The sequence below is a fragment of the Carassius gibelio genome, chromosome B23, assembly GCF_023724105.1.
Source record: "Carassius gibelio isolate Cgi1373 ecotype wild population from Czech Republic chromosome B23, carGib1.2-hapl.c, whole genome shotgun sequence".
Classification (NCBI taxonomy): Eukaryota; Metazoa; Chordata; class Actinopteri; order Cypriniformes; family Cyprinidae; genus Carassius; species Carassius gibelio.
The window spans coordinates 7,917,639-7,935,021 of NC_068418.1; the positions used below are offsets into that span (position 1 = coordinate 7,917,639).

Here is a 17,383-nt window from a genome sequence, read left to right on the forward strand (position 1 = left end):
ACATGTAAAGTTTAAAATTGTGACAGCAATTATCAGAAGAGGGATTTCTGTCATTATCTTCCTTCCCTCCTAAGTTATCTTATCCTACCTGTTACTATCTGATCCTGTGCTACTCCTAACATCTGTCCCTGCTGAAACCATTCATGCTGTAGGATCTCCTCAATAGTTGCTCTCTCGGTTGGGTGATAAGCCAGGCAGCGGCTTATCAAATCCTGCAATTCTGTTCAAGTTTTTCATTGGTTAGTCATGTATGTTCTTTTATGTCCATGTAACTTGTTAATGTTGTCAAGTATGAAGAAGCTTTTGAAATATGTAGCATGTACTGTATAATGCTTTGTGGGTTTTACAATGTTACTGTCACATTGTTCTCTCACACCTGTGGAAATGCTGATGTTAAAACTCAAACTGCCATGCATCATGTCTTCTAGACTTTTAAAGGGCTGACATCTGCACACCATTGTGTACATCATTTTGCCCAGAGACCAGACGGTTGTTGGCCCTGCTTCGTATTTTAAGTCCTTGTAGTATTCAGGTGGGCAGACTCCTGTTCATAAAAGCAAGAGATATTCAGTTCAATCAGTTCCTTGTTATTATTAAATCAATGCACAAAAGTTTGGCTTCTCTTAGGCCTTACTGCAACAGTAACAAAAAGCGTCAAACTCACCTGTAAAATCACCCAAGTACCCTGATGTTTTCACGAGGTCACCGCAGCCGAAGTCTATCAGTTTGACTTGGTTAGTGTTTGTGTTGATCAGAAAGTTATTCAACTTAATGTCACGGTGGAAGACGCCTCGGTCAAGACAGTGCTTGGCCCCGAGCACCGCTTGGTACATCAGCCTACGAGTCTGTGATTCGTTCACTCGCTGCATATTGTTAACCATGAATTTGAGCAAGTCCTTGCAGGGTTGTGGATATTCCAGGATCAGGATGAACTGATCGTCCTCTTCAAACCATTCCAGCATGTGCACAATGTAGGGGCTTAACGGAGGCCGTTTCAGCAGCAAGTTTAGAGCCACTTCTGCAAACAGCGGCTTTGAACAGCCAGGCTTCAGAAAAGAGAGATCAGTAATTAAGAGTTCAATATCACATTTAAATTGTATCTGCGTTTTTATTTGTATTAAATTACAATTTGTATGTACAGTAGTTTGTATTTAAATGTGTTAATTGAGTTATGTCAACTTACTATTTCAATATACCGGTCTGTTTCACACTTGGGGATGAATTTGATGGCAACCTGCAAAAAATAAATATATTGAATAAATGAAAAATCAAACAAATTAATAAATACATTTATACACAGTGCACTAGATGTTACTGATGGGTAAACTGATCATATTGAATCTGCAAATTAACATTAATTATATATATGTTTTTTTTTAATTGAGATTTATAAATCATCTGAGAGCTGAATAAATAAGCTTCATGTTGATGTATGGTTTGTTAGGAGGACAATATTTGGCTGAGATACAACTATTTAAAATCTGGAATCTGAGGTTGCAATAAATCTCAATATTGAGAAAATAGCCTTTAAAGTTGTCCAAATGAAGTTCTTAGCAATGCATATTACTAATGAAAATGTAAGATTTTATATATTTACGGTGATAAATTCACAAAATATTTACATAGAATGTTAGGTTGGGTATTGCTACAAATATACTTGTGTGACTTAATACTGGTTTAGTGGTCCAGAGTTACATATTGTCATTATCACAAATATTTCCATTAAAATTTCATTCTATTCTAAGCACTTATCTATATGGTCTAAATAGATTGATGAATAAAGTGGTGATTCTACCTGCTCACGTAGAAATTTGGAAATCCCCTCATACACAGTGCCGAAGCCTCCTTCTCCAATCTCTTCTCCCACTTCATAAATCTCATCAAAAGGAACTGCACAAATTAACAAGGAAAGCTTGTTAATATATGAGATTCACAGTTTTAAATAAAGTCCAATAGCAGTGCTTGAATAAACAAACACATCCAGTTCACATCAGATACATGCACACTAAATATGCTCAATGTTTGAGACTAACGTTGCATCCGAAATTGAATATAAAGTAAGGTCAAATTCAAATGAGGTACGTACTCAGACAGAATGTGATTTCGGATGCACCGTAAGTGTACGTATAAAAGCAGGATTCTTTCAATTACTTTTAGGCAATAATGAAAATAATACTACTTGGTCAGAGCACTAGATTTAACCTTTAAGTTTGGAATATCGTTGAGGAATTAGTCATACGTGTATAAACACACAGACTACAGGTTAACTAGACACAGATGTGAAACAATCAGTGGAGGAACAAGAAAAGGTTAACAAGTGGACATAGTCTCACCAGGAGTTGGATCGGTGAAACAGGCTGCTCTGAAATGGGTTTGATCTGTGATTCGTCTATACTTGGATGCACCTGGAAATTTGGGGGATACTGGATCAAGAGCAGACGGGCCTGGAAGAGGATCAGCTGGATCCTGCAGACCCACTGCCACAAGACCAGGTGCTCCTACGACAGCTGTCCTCTCTGAAACATCTGGATCTTGATCAGGCTCAGATGAACCAGACTGAGGATCTTCTGGAGGATCAGCTGGTTCCTGTAGAGCCGTCGACTCAATGATGTTTGGATCCAGCTGAAGATCATTGAGATCCTGTAGAGCAGTCGACTCAATGATGTTTGGATCCAGCTGAAGATCATTGAGATCCTGTAGAGCAGTCGACTCAATGATGTTTGGATCCAGCTGAAGATCATTGAGATCCTGTAGAGCCGTCGACTCAATGATGTTTGGATCCAGCTGAAGATCATTGAGATCCTGTAGAGCCGTCGACTCAATGATGTTTGGATCCAGCTGAAGATCAGTGAGATCCTGCAGAGCCGTCGACTCAATAGTGTTTGGATCCGGCTGATAATCAGCTGAATCTGTGTCAAGCTGTGGACAAAGTGGAGCCACCTTGTTGTGCTTTTTCTGTTGTGTTGCTGCACGTTTTACAGCCCGCCACGCTCTTTTGAAGAATGCACAGATGTGTTTCTTCTTCTTCTTGTTTGCTTGATTTTCTAAAAAAAAACAAATTTCCAACAGATATTAGAAATCACATTTTGAGGCTAGACACAAAGGATAAACTTTCCAACTTATTGCAAATAATAGTTAAATAAACATACTCAACAGGGTCACTAGACACAAGTGTGAGAAACAGGACAGAATTAAAATGACAGTAGACCCACCTTCAGCTGGCTCAGGATCAGCTGGTTCTTCATCACAGTTCACCGGTGTGACGCTGGATGGACGCGGTGGAGGATCACTTTGCTCCTGTAGGGCTGTTGGCTCAAGGCCGGAGGGACCTGGCTGTGGATCAGCTAGATGCCAATGTGCCGCTGGTTCGAGGCCGGACGGACCACACTGAGGATCAGCTGAATCTGTGTCGGACACAGACTGATGAGGGACCACACTGTTGCCTCCACGTCGACACTTGTCTCCGCTTTTCACAGCACGCCATGTCTTTTTGAAGAATGCACAAAATCTATTCTTGTGTTTTGATGCTTTTTCTGTAAATAAAATAAATAAATATTTATGGTTACTAAGCTGACTTTATTTAAACTAAATTAAAATTTACATTTAACATGAAATGCCACAACAAACTACATTAGTACTATATTATATATTATACTATATAACTATATTATTTCACAAAATGAAATAAAAAATAACTAATTACATTGTTAGTAACAAATTTCAAAATTAACAAACAATTAACAAAATGATTATTCGAATCAAGGATTTTTTTATAGTTATTTTCCTGGTGTGTGAAACCTGTGAAAAATAAGTCAAATGATATTTGACAATCTGAAGTTTGTTGTTGACCTGTTGGGTTGTTCTCCATAGCTGCTGCTGCTGCTGAAGAAGAAGACTCTGGGTTTGCTCCTGAAGGGTCGGTGTTTCCTCCAGCTGTCAGTGTATCATCTACTAACACTGAACACTAGAGCTGAGCTCCACTGACTGTTTTCTTATGGGATGAGTGTTTTCTTACGGGATGATCTTTGCTTCTGCTCGGATTCTCGCTGAACTGACCCACACGAGATCAGATTAGTTGTGCGGCTCGACGCTGAACTCGGGCTGTAGAACGCTTCACTGTGACGTCAATTAACTTTCTGTGACGTCACGTGAACACTGGGCGCGCTGTGTGAGTGGCCCACTGATCTATAATAGAGAATTATATATAGATCAGTGGAGTTAACTTAGCTGTCTTTACTGCTATATATGTAAGGAATAATCAACAGCCGTGAATACTTAAAAAAAAATAATAATAAGGAAATAATACACACCTGAGGTGGTGATGCATACGACGCGAAGCGTCAATTAACGTTACTCCGCTCATATTACGGTTACCACCCCTCAAGACATCAGATTATATGTTTCAAGGCATTTGTCCGGTTTTTGTACTTAAAACGCTATGTAATTAGGATTAATTTCCAACGCCTCCATTGCTAATCCCAAAACTTAATTTTAGAGATAGTAATGGAGGCCATTGATACCAGACTTATTAGAGAAGGAGAGAGAGAGAGAGAGAGAGAGAGAGAGAGAGAGAGAGTAACGTTACCTGTGAGTCAGTGCATCTCTTAAAAGTGTTCGTCAGCAGTCTTTCCCAGCAAACACAGCACGTTGTGAGGACGTCGCCAGGATTAAACAAATAAATATTTTTCTTAGCAAATGGCGATAGTTTATCCATTGACACACAGACGCAGACCGTGTTGAAGTGGAGACTGGAGAGTAGCAACCGTTTTTTTTTTTTTTTTTTTTTTTTTTTGAATGAGAAGGGGCGGGAAGACACAATCATCGCATGACTCAATGGCCGCATAACACACGTGCTTTTAGATTATAAGAAGAAAAACCCTTTGAGATACTTATAAATAATAATAATAATAAAAAAAATAGGATTATTCATAAAATAGATAATCTTGTATTTTTACATTATGATATAACCTTAAATGATATAAAACATGAAATACATACAATTAAATAAATTTAATTTTTAGGGTTATGTAGCTAACTGAATAGAAATAAATAATCTGCAAATAATAATAATAATAATAATAATAACGTTTATATAACTATAAATATATCCTAATATAGCCCAAATGTGGCCATCTGGGACCCACAAATAAACAATAATGGGCAGCCTAATTGTGGCCCATAACTGTATCCAAGCTGGGGCCCACATTCAGCCCATCAAAGTGCCCACTCTGAGCCCATGCCCAGTTGAGGGGGGGATAGTTCACCCATTCAATTGATAAATTAACAGCTAGTTAAAGATGTAAAGGGAACTGAACTACGTAGTATTAATTAAAAATAAACTGGGAATCAATCACTTGCTCTCCTTATGTTTTCATATGTATGTTAACAGCAGCAGCAAATGAAGACTGACGCCAGGACGTGGTTTTCCAAAAAAAAAAAAAAATGTTTTACTTCGATTTCAGTTTAATAAGAAATAATTGAAGTCACATAAATCACTGTTTACACAACTTGCTTATATTACTGCTCATTTATATCACATTCCTCACTTGCATTACACTGCTTACTTAAATTACTCACTTAGGCTATATTACTCTGCTCCCTACTGTCCATATTCCATATGCATCTTTGCTCTTTCGTGTTTTTTCACCTTCTCCGAGAGATGATGCATTTCGGTGACACCTGTAGTTGTCATTAGAGGTGGGCAGATCGATACTAATATCGATAATATCGATACCAACGTTGGTATCGGTATTGATCGATACCAACGGGAAAATATCGATACTTAAGTTTCAGTTTCTCTCGTTTTGCGACCTGGCCGTGTTTGTCAAAATGCTGCTACTGTCACAGAGCAGAGCAAGCTCTTAAGAGTGCTGCTCGTGCTCGACACTGCTCTCCTCCCCCTCTCCTGTGTTGTACCGTCACGTGACTCACCACTAGCGCTACTTTCTTTTACTGTCTATGGCTACCACCAGCAGTCAGGCGCGCGCACCGCTCAGCCGCGCATTTCTAACAGCAGTCAGTCAGAGGCGGAGAGAAAGAGGAGCGTTGTATGGCTGTATTTTCAGGCCGATCTACCCTTTTTGTGTTAGCTGTGAAAGTGATCCTAGTTTCTATATTTAAACTACACATAAATGTGCACCAGACTTAATTATTTTTATTATTTATTATTTTATCAATAGCTGATTCTCCAAGAGCAGTGGATATTACAAGGCGCCTATCAGAAATGATTGTGAAGGACCTTTTTTTGTACAAGGAGAATTTGTTTTACATTGTGAAGTAAAACTTTGTGACTTTGTTTTAGAAAAAAAAATCCTGAAAAGAAGTGCACTAAAGAGGAGAAACATTTTTTTTATTAACATGCTACTTGAAAAGAGAATTTGTTTTTACATTTTTTTTTTATATTTGTGAAGTAATAATTTTGTAACTTTGTTTATTTAAATAAAACAGAAGTAACCAAAAGTTGTTTCTGAACAAAAGCTTTTGTAGTACTGATTAATAACCCAAAATGCAAATCACAAAAACAATTAAAAGTCATGAAAATTCATTTAGATTTAGGTTGAAGACGCATCCACCTTAATTATTAAAAAGTATTGGTATTGGTATCGGTATCGGCGATACTGGCCCTGTATTTACTTGGTATCGGATCGATACCAAATCTAGCGGTATCGCACACCTCTAGTTGTCATGCAATGTCCGTCATGCTCTCGCGATGTAACAAAATGCAGCTGTAAATTAGCAGAATAAAGCGCCATCTACTGCGCAGCCTATTAGCCTTTTTCTCTGCTCATACAACTTCCTCGAAACTACTTGTTTATACGACTTCCCGCCCTTTGTAGATAATTGTTTGATGTTTAAATTTGGTCTTGGTTGTCCTAATTCTTTAATTGCCAAATTATAATATCGAGCATCCCTAGTTGTCTAAATATGTGTTTCTGCCCCAAGGGACAGGCTTCTGGGACTGGACTATTATTAGAAGTGTTACGGTAGGCCTGTAACCTTTCTAAGAGTCCACTAATCAGCATAATTCAAGACAGCGTAAACTTTGACCTATTTTTTTTTTTTTTTTTTTTTTTTTTTTTTACATTTTTGGGAAGTTTTTTTGTATGTATTTCTGGAGGAAGACTTGCATGTTATATGCCTGATAAAGCAGCGTATGAGCGTACCAGCTCTGCTTTGTTTACAGCTGTTACTGGGGAAACCTCTATTTCTCGTGCTTTATGTCTATGCTTTAAAACATCTCCTGCTGGCAAATAATGAATTTGCATTTTCATTTCATTGCATCCCCCCCCCCCCCCCTTAATAATCATTTTATGCAAGTTCAGTAAAGCAATAAGTGACTTACATTTTAGACATAATAGTGCTTTGAATTTTGCCAATAAAAGTAGTTCCAAACAGATCACAGCACTGTTTTGCATCTCTGAGCAATAGACGGTGTTTATTATTGAATGAATCAGCTTTTTGAACAAATCTGTTTCATAAATCATTCAGTGATTCACTCATTAACACAGTCAAATGCTTTTTTTTATGAATGATTAAGCCGTTTGACTGAATCAGTTGAACCTACTGCCAGTTTTAATTTCACATTTCGACAATTTTTTTTTCCATGTTTTAAATTATTTCAAATATCAGTATTCAATGTTTTATGTTAAACACAAATCATTAAGCCTATGTTTGCATCTGTAACTGCAGTTTAAATGAATCCATGTCCTAAATGCTATTTCAGATGCAGATTCCAGAAAAGTTTTCATATTGGAATGAAAGACACTTTTAAGTACAGGATGAAGTGCTTCTTATTCTTATCCAAAAATACAAAGTGGAAGAAATAGTTTAAACGGAACACAATCTTGCTACTGTGTATGAACATTTTATATTTATTTATTTGCTTCTTTCTTAAATATATTTTCAAAATACATATGTTGCGTGTGTGTGTTTACATTGGCTATTTGTGAAATTATATTCATGCCTCAAATAACTTTTAATCAATGTGTTTTTGCAGTGCAGCAATGCATTTTGTTTCTACACTGTTTACCATTTTCAAAACTATTATATTATATTATATTATATTATATTATATTATATTATATTATATTATATTATATTATATTATATTATATTATATAGATCCTATGTTCTAATTCAATTTAGGCCTACTATCAACTTAAACTAAAAATGATCAAGTGTCAGGACAAGTTTATAATTTTATGTACTATGTAAATGCTGTGTAATGTGTTTGATGGTCGCGCGCGTTGAACATTCGAGGCGCATTTAAACTGGAGTGGAGGGAGTTACCATGGAAACGGGGCGGCAGCTCAGCTGACAAGTAGCAAACTTCCTCCCTTACTGTTGTGTTTTTTTTTTTTTTACAGCTTTCAGGTAAGTTTAGTTTATTTTACTGTCTATGATTTAGTCCCTAAAATTACACAAATAATACATAAAACTTTTACTGACACTTTTTTACATGTAATAGACACGATTCTGTTGAATATTTACTTTACAGAAATGGTTCAGTGTTATGTGAATGAGTCCATTAGCATCACAACCGTGAGCTAACAGAGGCTAACTATAAGAGGTAAGCTAGCTATAGATTTGAGCTCTTACTTATGAAAGTTTGGGACTTTAATCACATATTATGTGTAGATTCGTTTTCTATATAGCTTTGTAAATGTTTTGCTGGTAATGTGTTAATGGATGAATTAAAAAAAGCAAATTAATTTAACATAAAAGTATGCACATTAGGGTTGCCTAGTAATTGTTAATTCAGGTATTAGTACATGATGATTCATGTACAATCAGGGTATCTTCCGTCCATTCCAAATCCGTTTCAAATTAAAAAACAGAAAACGAAAAACTCAAGAGGATTCAAGTGAGAGAACATGAATTAAATAACGAGAAATGGAAAAATGGCTCGTTTATTCGTTATTCCATCTAGGTTAACAAACGGAAAATGAGTTTTTGACTTGATTTCTCATTTTGTCGTTTTGGGTTTAAAAAACGGCTTATGGCTTCAATATTTCATTCGCACTTGTGGGCGGAGCTGAAACGCTCCTTTCATCTGATTGGTCGGATCGCTCCGCCTTCAACTCGATCTTACATTCTTTCAGAATAAGAGTCTTATAAGAGTAGTGTCTAGAAACCACCGCTCACTGTTAATTAACATAATATTTGAGTCAGATGTTACTGCGCACTTTAAATTATTTCTAGGTTATAGTATTGTATGAATATTGTCCCACTGTAAATACAGTGCAAATAGTTTTGTCTCCTTGGATAAAAGTGAAGAGGAAATAAAAATCAATAATAGACTGAACAGTTCCATGATAATATGTCTGTAACATTTACCACTCTCATCTTTTAAGTCAAAAGGCACTAGGTAGGTGTGTGTGACATTAATAATTAATTGGGAAAATTACTATAGTTAAATTTATGAAATATATTAGTAATATTCGTTTTATTACATACTAAATTGAATGGTTTTTCTTTTAGTCTTCTTTGTTGGCCTTGAGAAAGCCAAAATATATTTGAACATTATTATCATTTATTATGAGAGTAATTGACAACGACTAAAATTTTAATGTTTCACCAAATTTCCTTCTCAAAAAATCCTAGTGACTTTCATTATCTGAGCAATGAAGGTCTTACACTTAATGTCCAATAGAGGGGGAGACAGGATTTCTATTTACGAAAAATGGCAAATAAATACATTAATTTCATGTGTACTACCATGAATATGCCATATCTGTGTACAAGAATAAACTTCACACTTCAAGCTGTACTTAAAACTTCCCATTCTGGCTTTTTCAACCTACCTCCAAATGTATTTTAATATATTTTTTATTCACACTGGTTTATTCATTTAATGTTTGTCCATCTAGAACTTTTATTTTTCATGAGCTGTACATTTTAAGATGTACTCAGTGTTGATAAATCACATGCACTGAATGTAAATGCTAATGTCAGGACTCTCAGTCCTCCTCTTGGATGGCCAGTGTCCTGCAAAGTTTAGCTACCCCAAATAAACACACCTAAGCTAAGCAAGGTCTTCAGGATCAGTAGCAATGTCCAAGCAAGTGTGTTGGAACTGAACTCTGCAGAACATGGTTCTCCCGGTTCAGGACTGGGTTTTAAATCTATAAATGAATTTGTATAGTTGGGTGTCTGCATGCAGAGGTGTACTTCAGTAAGTACAATGTAAACTGTAATCTATAAAGACAAATCTTCAAATAAGCATTAAGGCCACTGCCTTGAGGTCTCCATCCATTGGTCAAAACAGACCTCGCACCCCACCACACTCCTGCTAGCTGTCAACATTAATTGCGGCTGGTGCCAAATAAAAATTATTATGTATCCCTTGTGCATTGTTCAAATTCACTACCCTTTCGTTATGTTCGGGATGAAAACATTCACTCAATTAAACTGCTATAAGCATTAGATAAAACATGTTTCCCCTAATTTATTGTTGGTGGATGTTTTTTTTCCACTGACTTCCATTATAATTACATTTTTGATTGCAAAACCATGAAACATAATCATGCATTCTTGATTGTTTGTGGTTTTCCCTGTTGGGAAGAGGTAAAATTTGTTATTTTTTACAGTTGATCACTAGGTGGGACCATCAACCCTTTAGATAGGCCTGTGCAAAAAAAAGCTTAGTTTCTGACTTGTATATAGAGTTATGTGGAGTATAACAGCAAATTATATTGTGTGTATGTGTGTAGGAGAGAGAGAGAGAGAGAGAGAGAGACTTTTGCGCACTTACCTTGATGTATTTGAGAAAATCTAAATGTACACCTCAGCTCTCAGAACTACATGGAGTAAACAAAAGTGTATTTATGCACCTGCTGCCTTTTAATGGTGGTGATAAGTATAGACTAAACAAAAACAGTACATGGATTTAAACACTTGCATGCCATCCTTCTGGTCATTTGATGGTGAGAAGAGCAGCAAGCAATACGAGAAAGGGCTTGACTTGAACCAGAGTTTTAGAAATGATTTTGCAGCTTGACCCCTCCAGCGAGTTGCTGCTTATTTGAAGTTGGTATTGCATTTTGGTCCATAATCAATTATGTTCAAAGTAGTTTTTTTTAAGATTAAGAAGTAGTTAATATTTAAAGGTTTTAAACTGGCTTCACCATCAAGAAAAGACAAGTATTTCACACATAGGCCCTCCGTTCTTTTCACCATCAAAAGTCAGCAGGTGCATAAACACACTTCTTTTTTTTTATTGTTTAGTCCATGTAGTTCTGAGAGCATGAGTTGCATATTTGGATTTTTTCAGATACATCAAGGTAAGTAAACAAAGGTCTCTCCCACACTCTCTCTCTCTCTCTCTCTCTCAAACACACACACACACACACACACACACTATAATTTGCTGTTAAACTCCATATAACTCTATATACAGGCCAGAAACTAAGCCTTTTTTTGCACAGGCCTAAAGGGTTAATGGTCCCACCTAGTGATCAACTGTAAAAATAACAAATGTTACCTCCTCCCAACAGGGAAAACCACCAACAATCAAGAGTGCATGATTATTTGGTGTCATGGCTTTGCAATCAAAAAATGTCGTTATAATGGAAGTCAATGGGACAAAAACAGCCACCAACAATAAATGAGGGAGAAAAAATTAAAATCTAATGCTGCACAAAACTAACAATATATCAAATTTAATCTACAGTTACTAATCTTTGACATGTCCAAGACTGTCATAAAAGGTAAAAAAAAAATATCCAGTCCACAATTACTTTTTATATTGAAAATATGTCATTTTGTGTGTGTTTTTTCTTCCCAAATCAGTGACATAATTTATGAACTTGGTAATTAAAGAGTTAAAATCTTGGATTTTCTTTTTAAACATTTGGTAGTTTTGATCAGGACTGAGGGTGATTAATAGATTTATGCAAAAAAAAAAAAAAAAAAAAAATCTTTATCTGAGACATTTTTACAGCATTTTAATTTAGTGGGTGTTTTCATCCCAAACATAACAAAAGGGTAGTGAATTTACCCACAGTATACTGTTGAGTTTTTGAAAAATTTCAAGCATTTTCCCAAAATAAGTGTCAAAATAAGATTTGTCACCAATCATTCCATTAGCTGCAACACAGAGAAAGTTGTGGCCAAAATAAGACTCAACTTTACCCCTTAGTGGACGAAAACGTCCCCAACAACGCATATGGGGTATTATGTAACAGCAAGTCATTTGTGCAAGTACATTTGACTTGCAGTTTTTCCAAAACTTAATCATTTTTATTTGGTACCAGCTGCAGTAGTTAATGTTGTTTTATATTATAAAGCTATCATTGAGCTAAGGTATACCCCCCTACCACCCCATCTATCATTGAAGAACCTGTGTTACACAGATATGGCATATTCATGGTAGTACACATGAAATTAATGTATTTATCTGTCATTTAAACTTACATAAACAGAAATCCTGTCTCCCCCTCTAGTGGACCTTAAGTGTAAGACCTTCATTGCTCAGATAATGAAAGTCACTAGGATTTTTTGAGAAGGAAAAAGTCTGACCAGTTACAGCAACGAGTCAAACGAGTCTGAAGATCTGAGCTGAATTTGGTGAAACAATAAAATTTTAGTCGTTGTCAAGGCCAACAAAGAAGACTAAAAGAGAAACATCATTCAATTTTGTCTGTAATAAAACTAATAATTCTAATTTATTTAATAAATTTAACTATATTAATTTCCACAATTAATTATTAATGTCACACACACCTACCTAGTGCCATGAGAGATGAGAGTGGTAAATGTTACAGACATATTATCATGGAAATGTTCAGTCTATTATTGATTTTTATTTCCTCTTCACTTTTATCCCAGGAGACAGAACTATTTGCACTGTATTTACAGTGGGACAATATTCATACAATACTCCATCCATCCATCCATCCATCATCTTCCGCTTATCCGGGGCCGGGTCGCGGGGGCAACAGTCTAAGCAGAGACGCCCAGACTTCCCTCTCCCTAGCCACTTCCTCCAGCTCTTCCGGGGGGACCCCGAGGCGTTCCCAGGCCAGCCGGGAGACATAGTCCCTCCAGCGTGTCCTAGGTCTTCCCCGGGGCCTCCTCCCGGTGAGACGTGCCTGGAACACCTCCCTGGGAAGGCGTCCAGGAGGCATCCGAAATAGATGCCCGAGCCACCTCAGCTGGCTCCTCTCGATGTGGAGGAGCAACGGCTCTACTCTGAGCTCCTCCCGAGTGACCGAGCTTCTCACCCTATCTCTAAGGGAGCGCCCAGCCACCCGACGGAGAAAGCTCATTTCGGCCGCCTGTATCCGGGATCTTGTCCTTTCGGTCATGACCCACAGCTCATGACCATAGGTGAGAGTAGGAACGTAGATTGACCGGTAAATCGAGAGCTTTGCCTTACAGCTCAGCTCCTTCTTCACCACGACAGACCGGTACAGCGACCGCATTACTGCAGAAGCTGCACCGATCCGTCTGTCAATCTCACGTTCCATCCTTCCCTCACTCGTGAACAAGACTCCAAGATACCTGAACTCCTCCACTTGAGGCAGGAACTCTCCACCAACCTGAAGTGGGCAATCCACCCTTTTCCGACTGAGAACCATGGCCTCGGACTTGGAGGTGCTGATTCTCATCCCAGCCGATTCACACTCGGCTGCAAACCGTCCCAATGCACACTGAAGGTCCTGGTCTGAGGATGCCAACACGACAACATCATACAATACTATAACCTAGAAATAATTTAAAGGGGTGACTTGCAAGTCGCAACAACGCGAATTATGTGTCTACATCTGGTTTCAGATATTGCTCTTGTAAGACTCTTATTCTGAAAGACTGAGGAGCCCGAGTTGAAGGCGGAGCGATCCGACCAATCAGATGAAAGGAGCGTTTCAGCTCCGCCCACAAGTGCGAATGAAATATTGAAGCCATAAGCCGTTTTTTAAACCCAAAACGACAAAATGAGAAATCAAGTCAAAAACTCATTTTCCGTTTGTTAATCTAGATGGAATAACGAATGAACGAGCCATCTTTCCATTTCTCGTTATTTAATTCATGTTCTCTCACTTGAATCCTCTTGAGTTTTTCGTTTTCTGTTTTTTTATTTGAAACGGATTTGGAATGGACGGAAGATACCCTGATTATGTACTGTTATTGTAAAGTATTACCCATTTTTTCTTTTTTTGACAAGTGTTTGATTTGTGAGCATATTTGTTCGAAGGAGAAGGGGGTCCGGTGTTGCAGTGAATCAGGGTATCTTCCGTCCATTCCAAATCCATTTCAATTTATGCAAAAAAAAATCTTTATCTGAGACTTTTTTACAGCATTTTAATTTAGTGGGTGTTTTCATCCCAAACATAACAAAAGGGTAGTGAATTTACCAACAGTATACTGTTGAGTTTTGAAATATTTCAAGCATTTTCCCAAAATAAGTGTCAAAATAAGATTTGTCACCAATCATTCCATTAGCTGCAACACAGAGGAAGTTGTGGCCAAAATAAGACTCAACTTTACCCCCTAGTGGACGAAAACGTCCCCAACAACGCATATGGGGCATTATGTAACAGCAAGTCATTTGTGCAAGTACATTTGACTTGCAGTTTTTCCAAAACTTAATCATTTTTATTTGGTACCAGCTGCAGTAGTTAATGTTGTTTTATATTATACAGCTATCATTGAGCTAAGGTATACCCCCCTACCACCCCATGTATCATTGAAGAACCTGTGTTACACATGAAATTCATGTATTTATCTGTCATTTAAACTTACATAAACAGAAATCCTGTCTCCCCCTCTAGTGGACCTTAAGTGTAAGACCTTCATCGCTCAGATAATGAAAGTCACTAGGATTTTTTGAGAAGGACAAAGTCTAACCAGTTACAGCGACGAGTCAAACGAGTCTGAAGATCTGAGCTGAATTTGGTGAAACAATAAAATTTTAGTCGTTGTCAATTACTCTCATAATAAATGATAATAATGTTCAAATATATGTCGGCTTTCTCAAGGCCAACAAAGAAGACTAAAAGAATAATATCATTCAATTTAGTATGGAATAAAACTAATATTAATTATTTATTATTTATATAATTTATTAATTATATTAATTTTCCCAATTAATTATTAATGTCACACACACCTACCTAGTGCCTTTAGACTTAAAAGACGAGAGAGGTAAATGTTACAGACATATTATCATGGAACTGTTCAGTCTATTATTGATTTTTATTTCCACTTCACTTTTATCCAAGGAGACAAAACTATTTGCACTGTATTTACAGTGGGACAATATTCATACAATACTATAACCTAGAAATAATTTAAAGGCGTGACTTGCAAGTCACAGCAGCATGAATTATGTGCGCAGCAAAATCTGACTCAAATATTATGTTAATTAACAGTGAGCGGTGGTTTCAGACACTACTCTTATAAGACTCTTATTCTGGAAGAATGTAAGATCGAGTTGAAGGCGGAGCGATTCGACCAATCAGATGAAAGGAGCATTTCAGCTCCGCCCACAAGTGCGTACGAAATATTGAAGCCATAAACCGTTTTTTAAACCCCAAACGACAAAATGAGAATTCAAGTCAAAAACTCATTTTCCGTTTGTTAACCTAGATGGAATAACGAATAAACGAGCCATTTTTCCATTTCTCGTTATTGAATTCATGTTCTCTCACTTGAATCCTCTTGAGTCTTTCGTTTTCTGTTTTTTAATTGAAAACGGATTTGGAATGGACGGAAGATACCCTGATTGCAGTGCTTTGTTCAATTTTCACCATCAAAATTAACCAAATTAAAAATTGGCATCAAACTTTTATTTTCCATTTCTTGGGAATAATTCACAAATGAATAATTGTTACTCACTTTAATTTTCAATTCTACAATCTTGGGTTGTTGCGTCCGAGTCCGATTTTTGAACAAACATAAAAAAATACTCATTGCTCTGATTTTCCATTTCTCTGTTTTGGACCGAACCAGTTCCACCGGGGGATGGGGGTCAGGGTATATTCTGGCACACCGTTTACCAATCACGTTTCGCAATCGGCAAATCAATCTGTGGTACACGCCTCTACCAACACGCTATGGGTGACTCGCGAAGCACAATGTTCCTCCGTGTTTTCGGATCGCTTGCATTTATGTCCAATAACAATATAACACGATAAAGAGAATCAGAGATGGTTTAAATGTCCTTTGAAATAACGCTTGTTTTGGTATGTGGGACATTTTAAGTAGATAATTAATTATTACATTTATATTAGCAAATATTAACTATTTTATTACTAATGAGATCAATAAAAGCAGTCAAAATTGACAAAAGAGCAATACAATGCAGATGCTATGACAAGTCTCGATTAGCTCAATGCAGCTAAAGTAGCAAGTTTATATATATATATATATATATATATATTACCATATCATATTTTGGATTAAGGTTTTAGGACAGCTTTGATTAAAGGATTTGATCCACTTCAAACGTTGACTACTGTACACACACACACACACACACAAAGAGAAAAAGTAGTTATAATAAAGAAATATAGAAATATAGAAAGAAAGTGCTTTTTAATGAAAAATAAGTAACCTAGATAGAAAACGATCAAAGAGCAAGTAGTGTTTTCTTTATTTAAATGCAGACATGTATACAAATATGAACAGAATTATGTGAAGTTACATATTTACATTATTTTTACAGTTACAGCACATTGTGAGTAAGTAGTAGTTCTCAGAAAATAATGAGGGGGGGGGGGGGCATTTCCTTGACATCATCAAACCAAAGTCACAGTGAACCATCAAGTATCATTCCTGACTCCTGATATGAATCAGTCTTTGAAAGACCCATTATTATAGACCATTCAGTGACAAATATGTATGTATATTGTCTGTTTGTTTTATGGTTTGTATTTGTTTATGTCTGGGACTACGGATAGAAATTAGCATTGTGCTAAATCCGGCGTATTTACATTCAACTTTGATTGTACGTTCATGAATATGCACTGTCCCATTTCAATAAATAAATTGAAATTATTAAAGACAGACACTTGAATTTATTCCTGAATGAAGCAGATTCTTGAACAATTAGATTGAATAAAAGGCTTCTTTATTAACACAGTGGCTTACCGACACCTAGTGGAGATGTTACTTTCATAAGTATCATAAAGTAGGCCTTTTATTTCATTTTGTCATTACATATATCTGTGTTAAAAATGTTGTCTTAAACATTAATCTCATTTCATTATACAGTTGTAATTGCTATGTATATGTATGTACGGCCCAGCATTAAACTGTAAATACATCTAAAAGCAGCTTCTATCTCTGAAGGCTTGATTAATACTGATTTAATTGGTAACAGCCTATTGCCATATCATATGTATTCTAATTTAACATTATCATTTAATAATTTAACATTAAG

At 36.5% G+C, this 17,383-nt stretch overlaps 1 protein-coding gene across 1 annotated transcript; it reads right to left on the reverse strand.

Annotated features, from left to right (window-relative positions):
* Positions 1–623: 623 nt before the first annotated feature.
* LOC128011650 (uncharacterized) lies at positions 624–4,083 on the reverse strand. The gene is made up of 6 exons (XM_052594296.1): positions 3,850–4,083; positions 3,213–3,533; positions 2,334–3,044; positions 1,796–1,890; positions 1,184–1,234; positions 624–1,046 (listed from the first exon to the last, which is right to left on the reverse strand). Exons 1-6 carry the CDS (start codon positions 3,866–3,868, stop codon positions 624–626), a joined length of 1,620 nt encoding a protein of 539 aa, XP_052450256.1. The 5' UTR covers positions 3,869–4,083.
* Between the last annotated feature and the right edge of the window lie 13,300 nt (positions 4,084–17,383).

Coding starts and splice junctions, on each gene's coding strand:
- LOC128011650 (XM_052594296.1), bottom strand. Junction 1,891..2,333: donor TTTCACCGATCCAACTCCTG/GTGAGACTATGT, acceptor TAATTTGTGCAG/TTCCTTTTGATGAGATTTAT. Junction 1,235..1,795: donor CCAAATTTCTACGTGAGCAG/GTAGAATCACCA, acceptor TATTTTTTGCAG/GTTGCCATCAAATTCATCCC.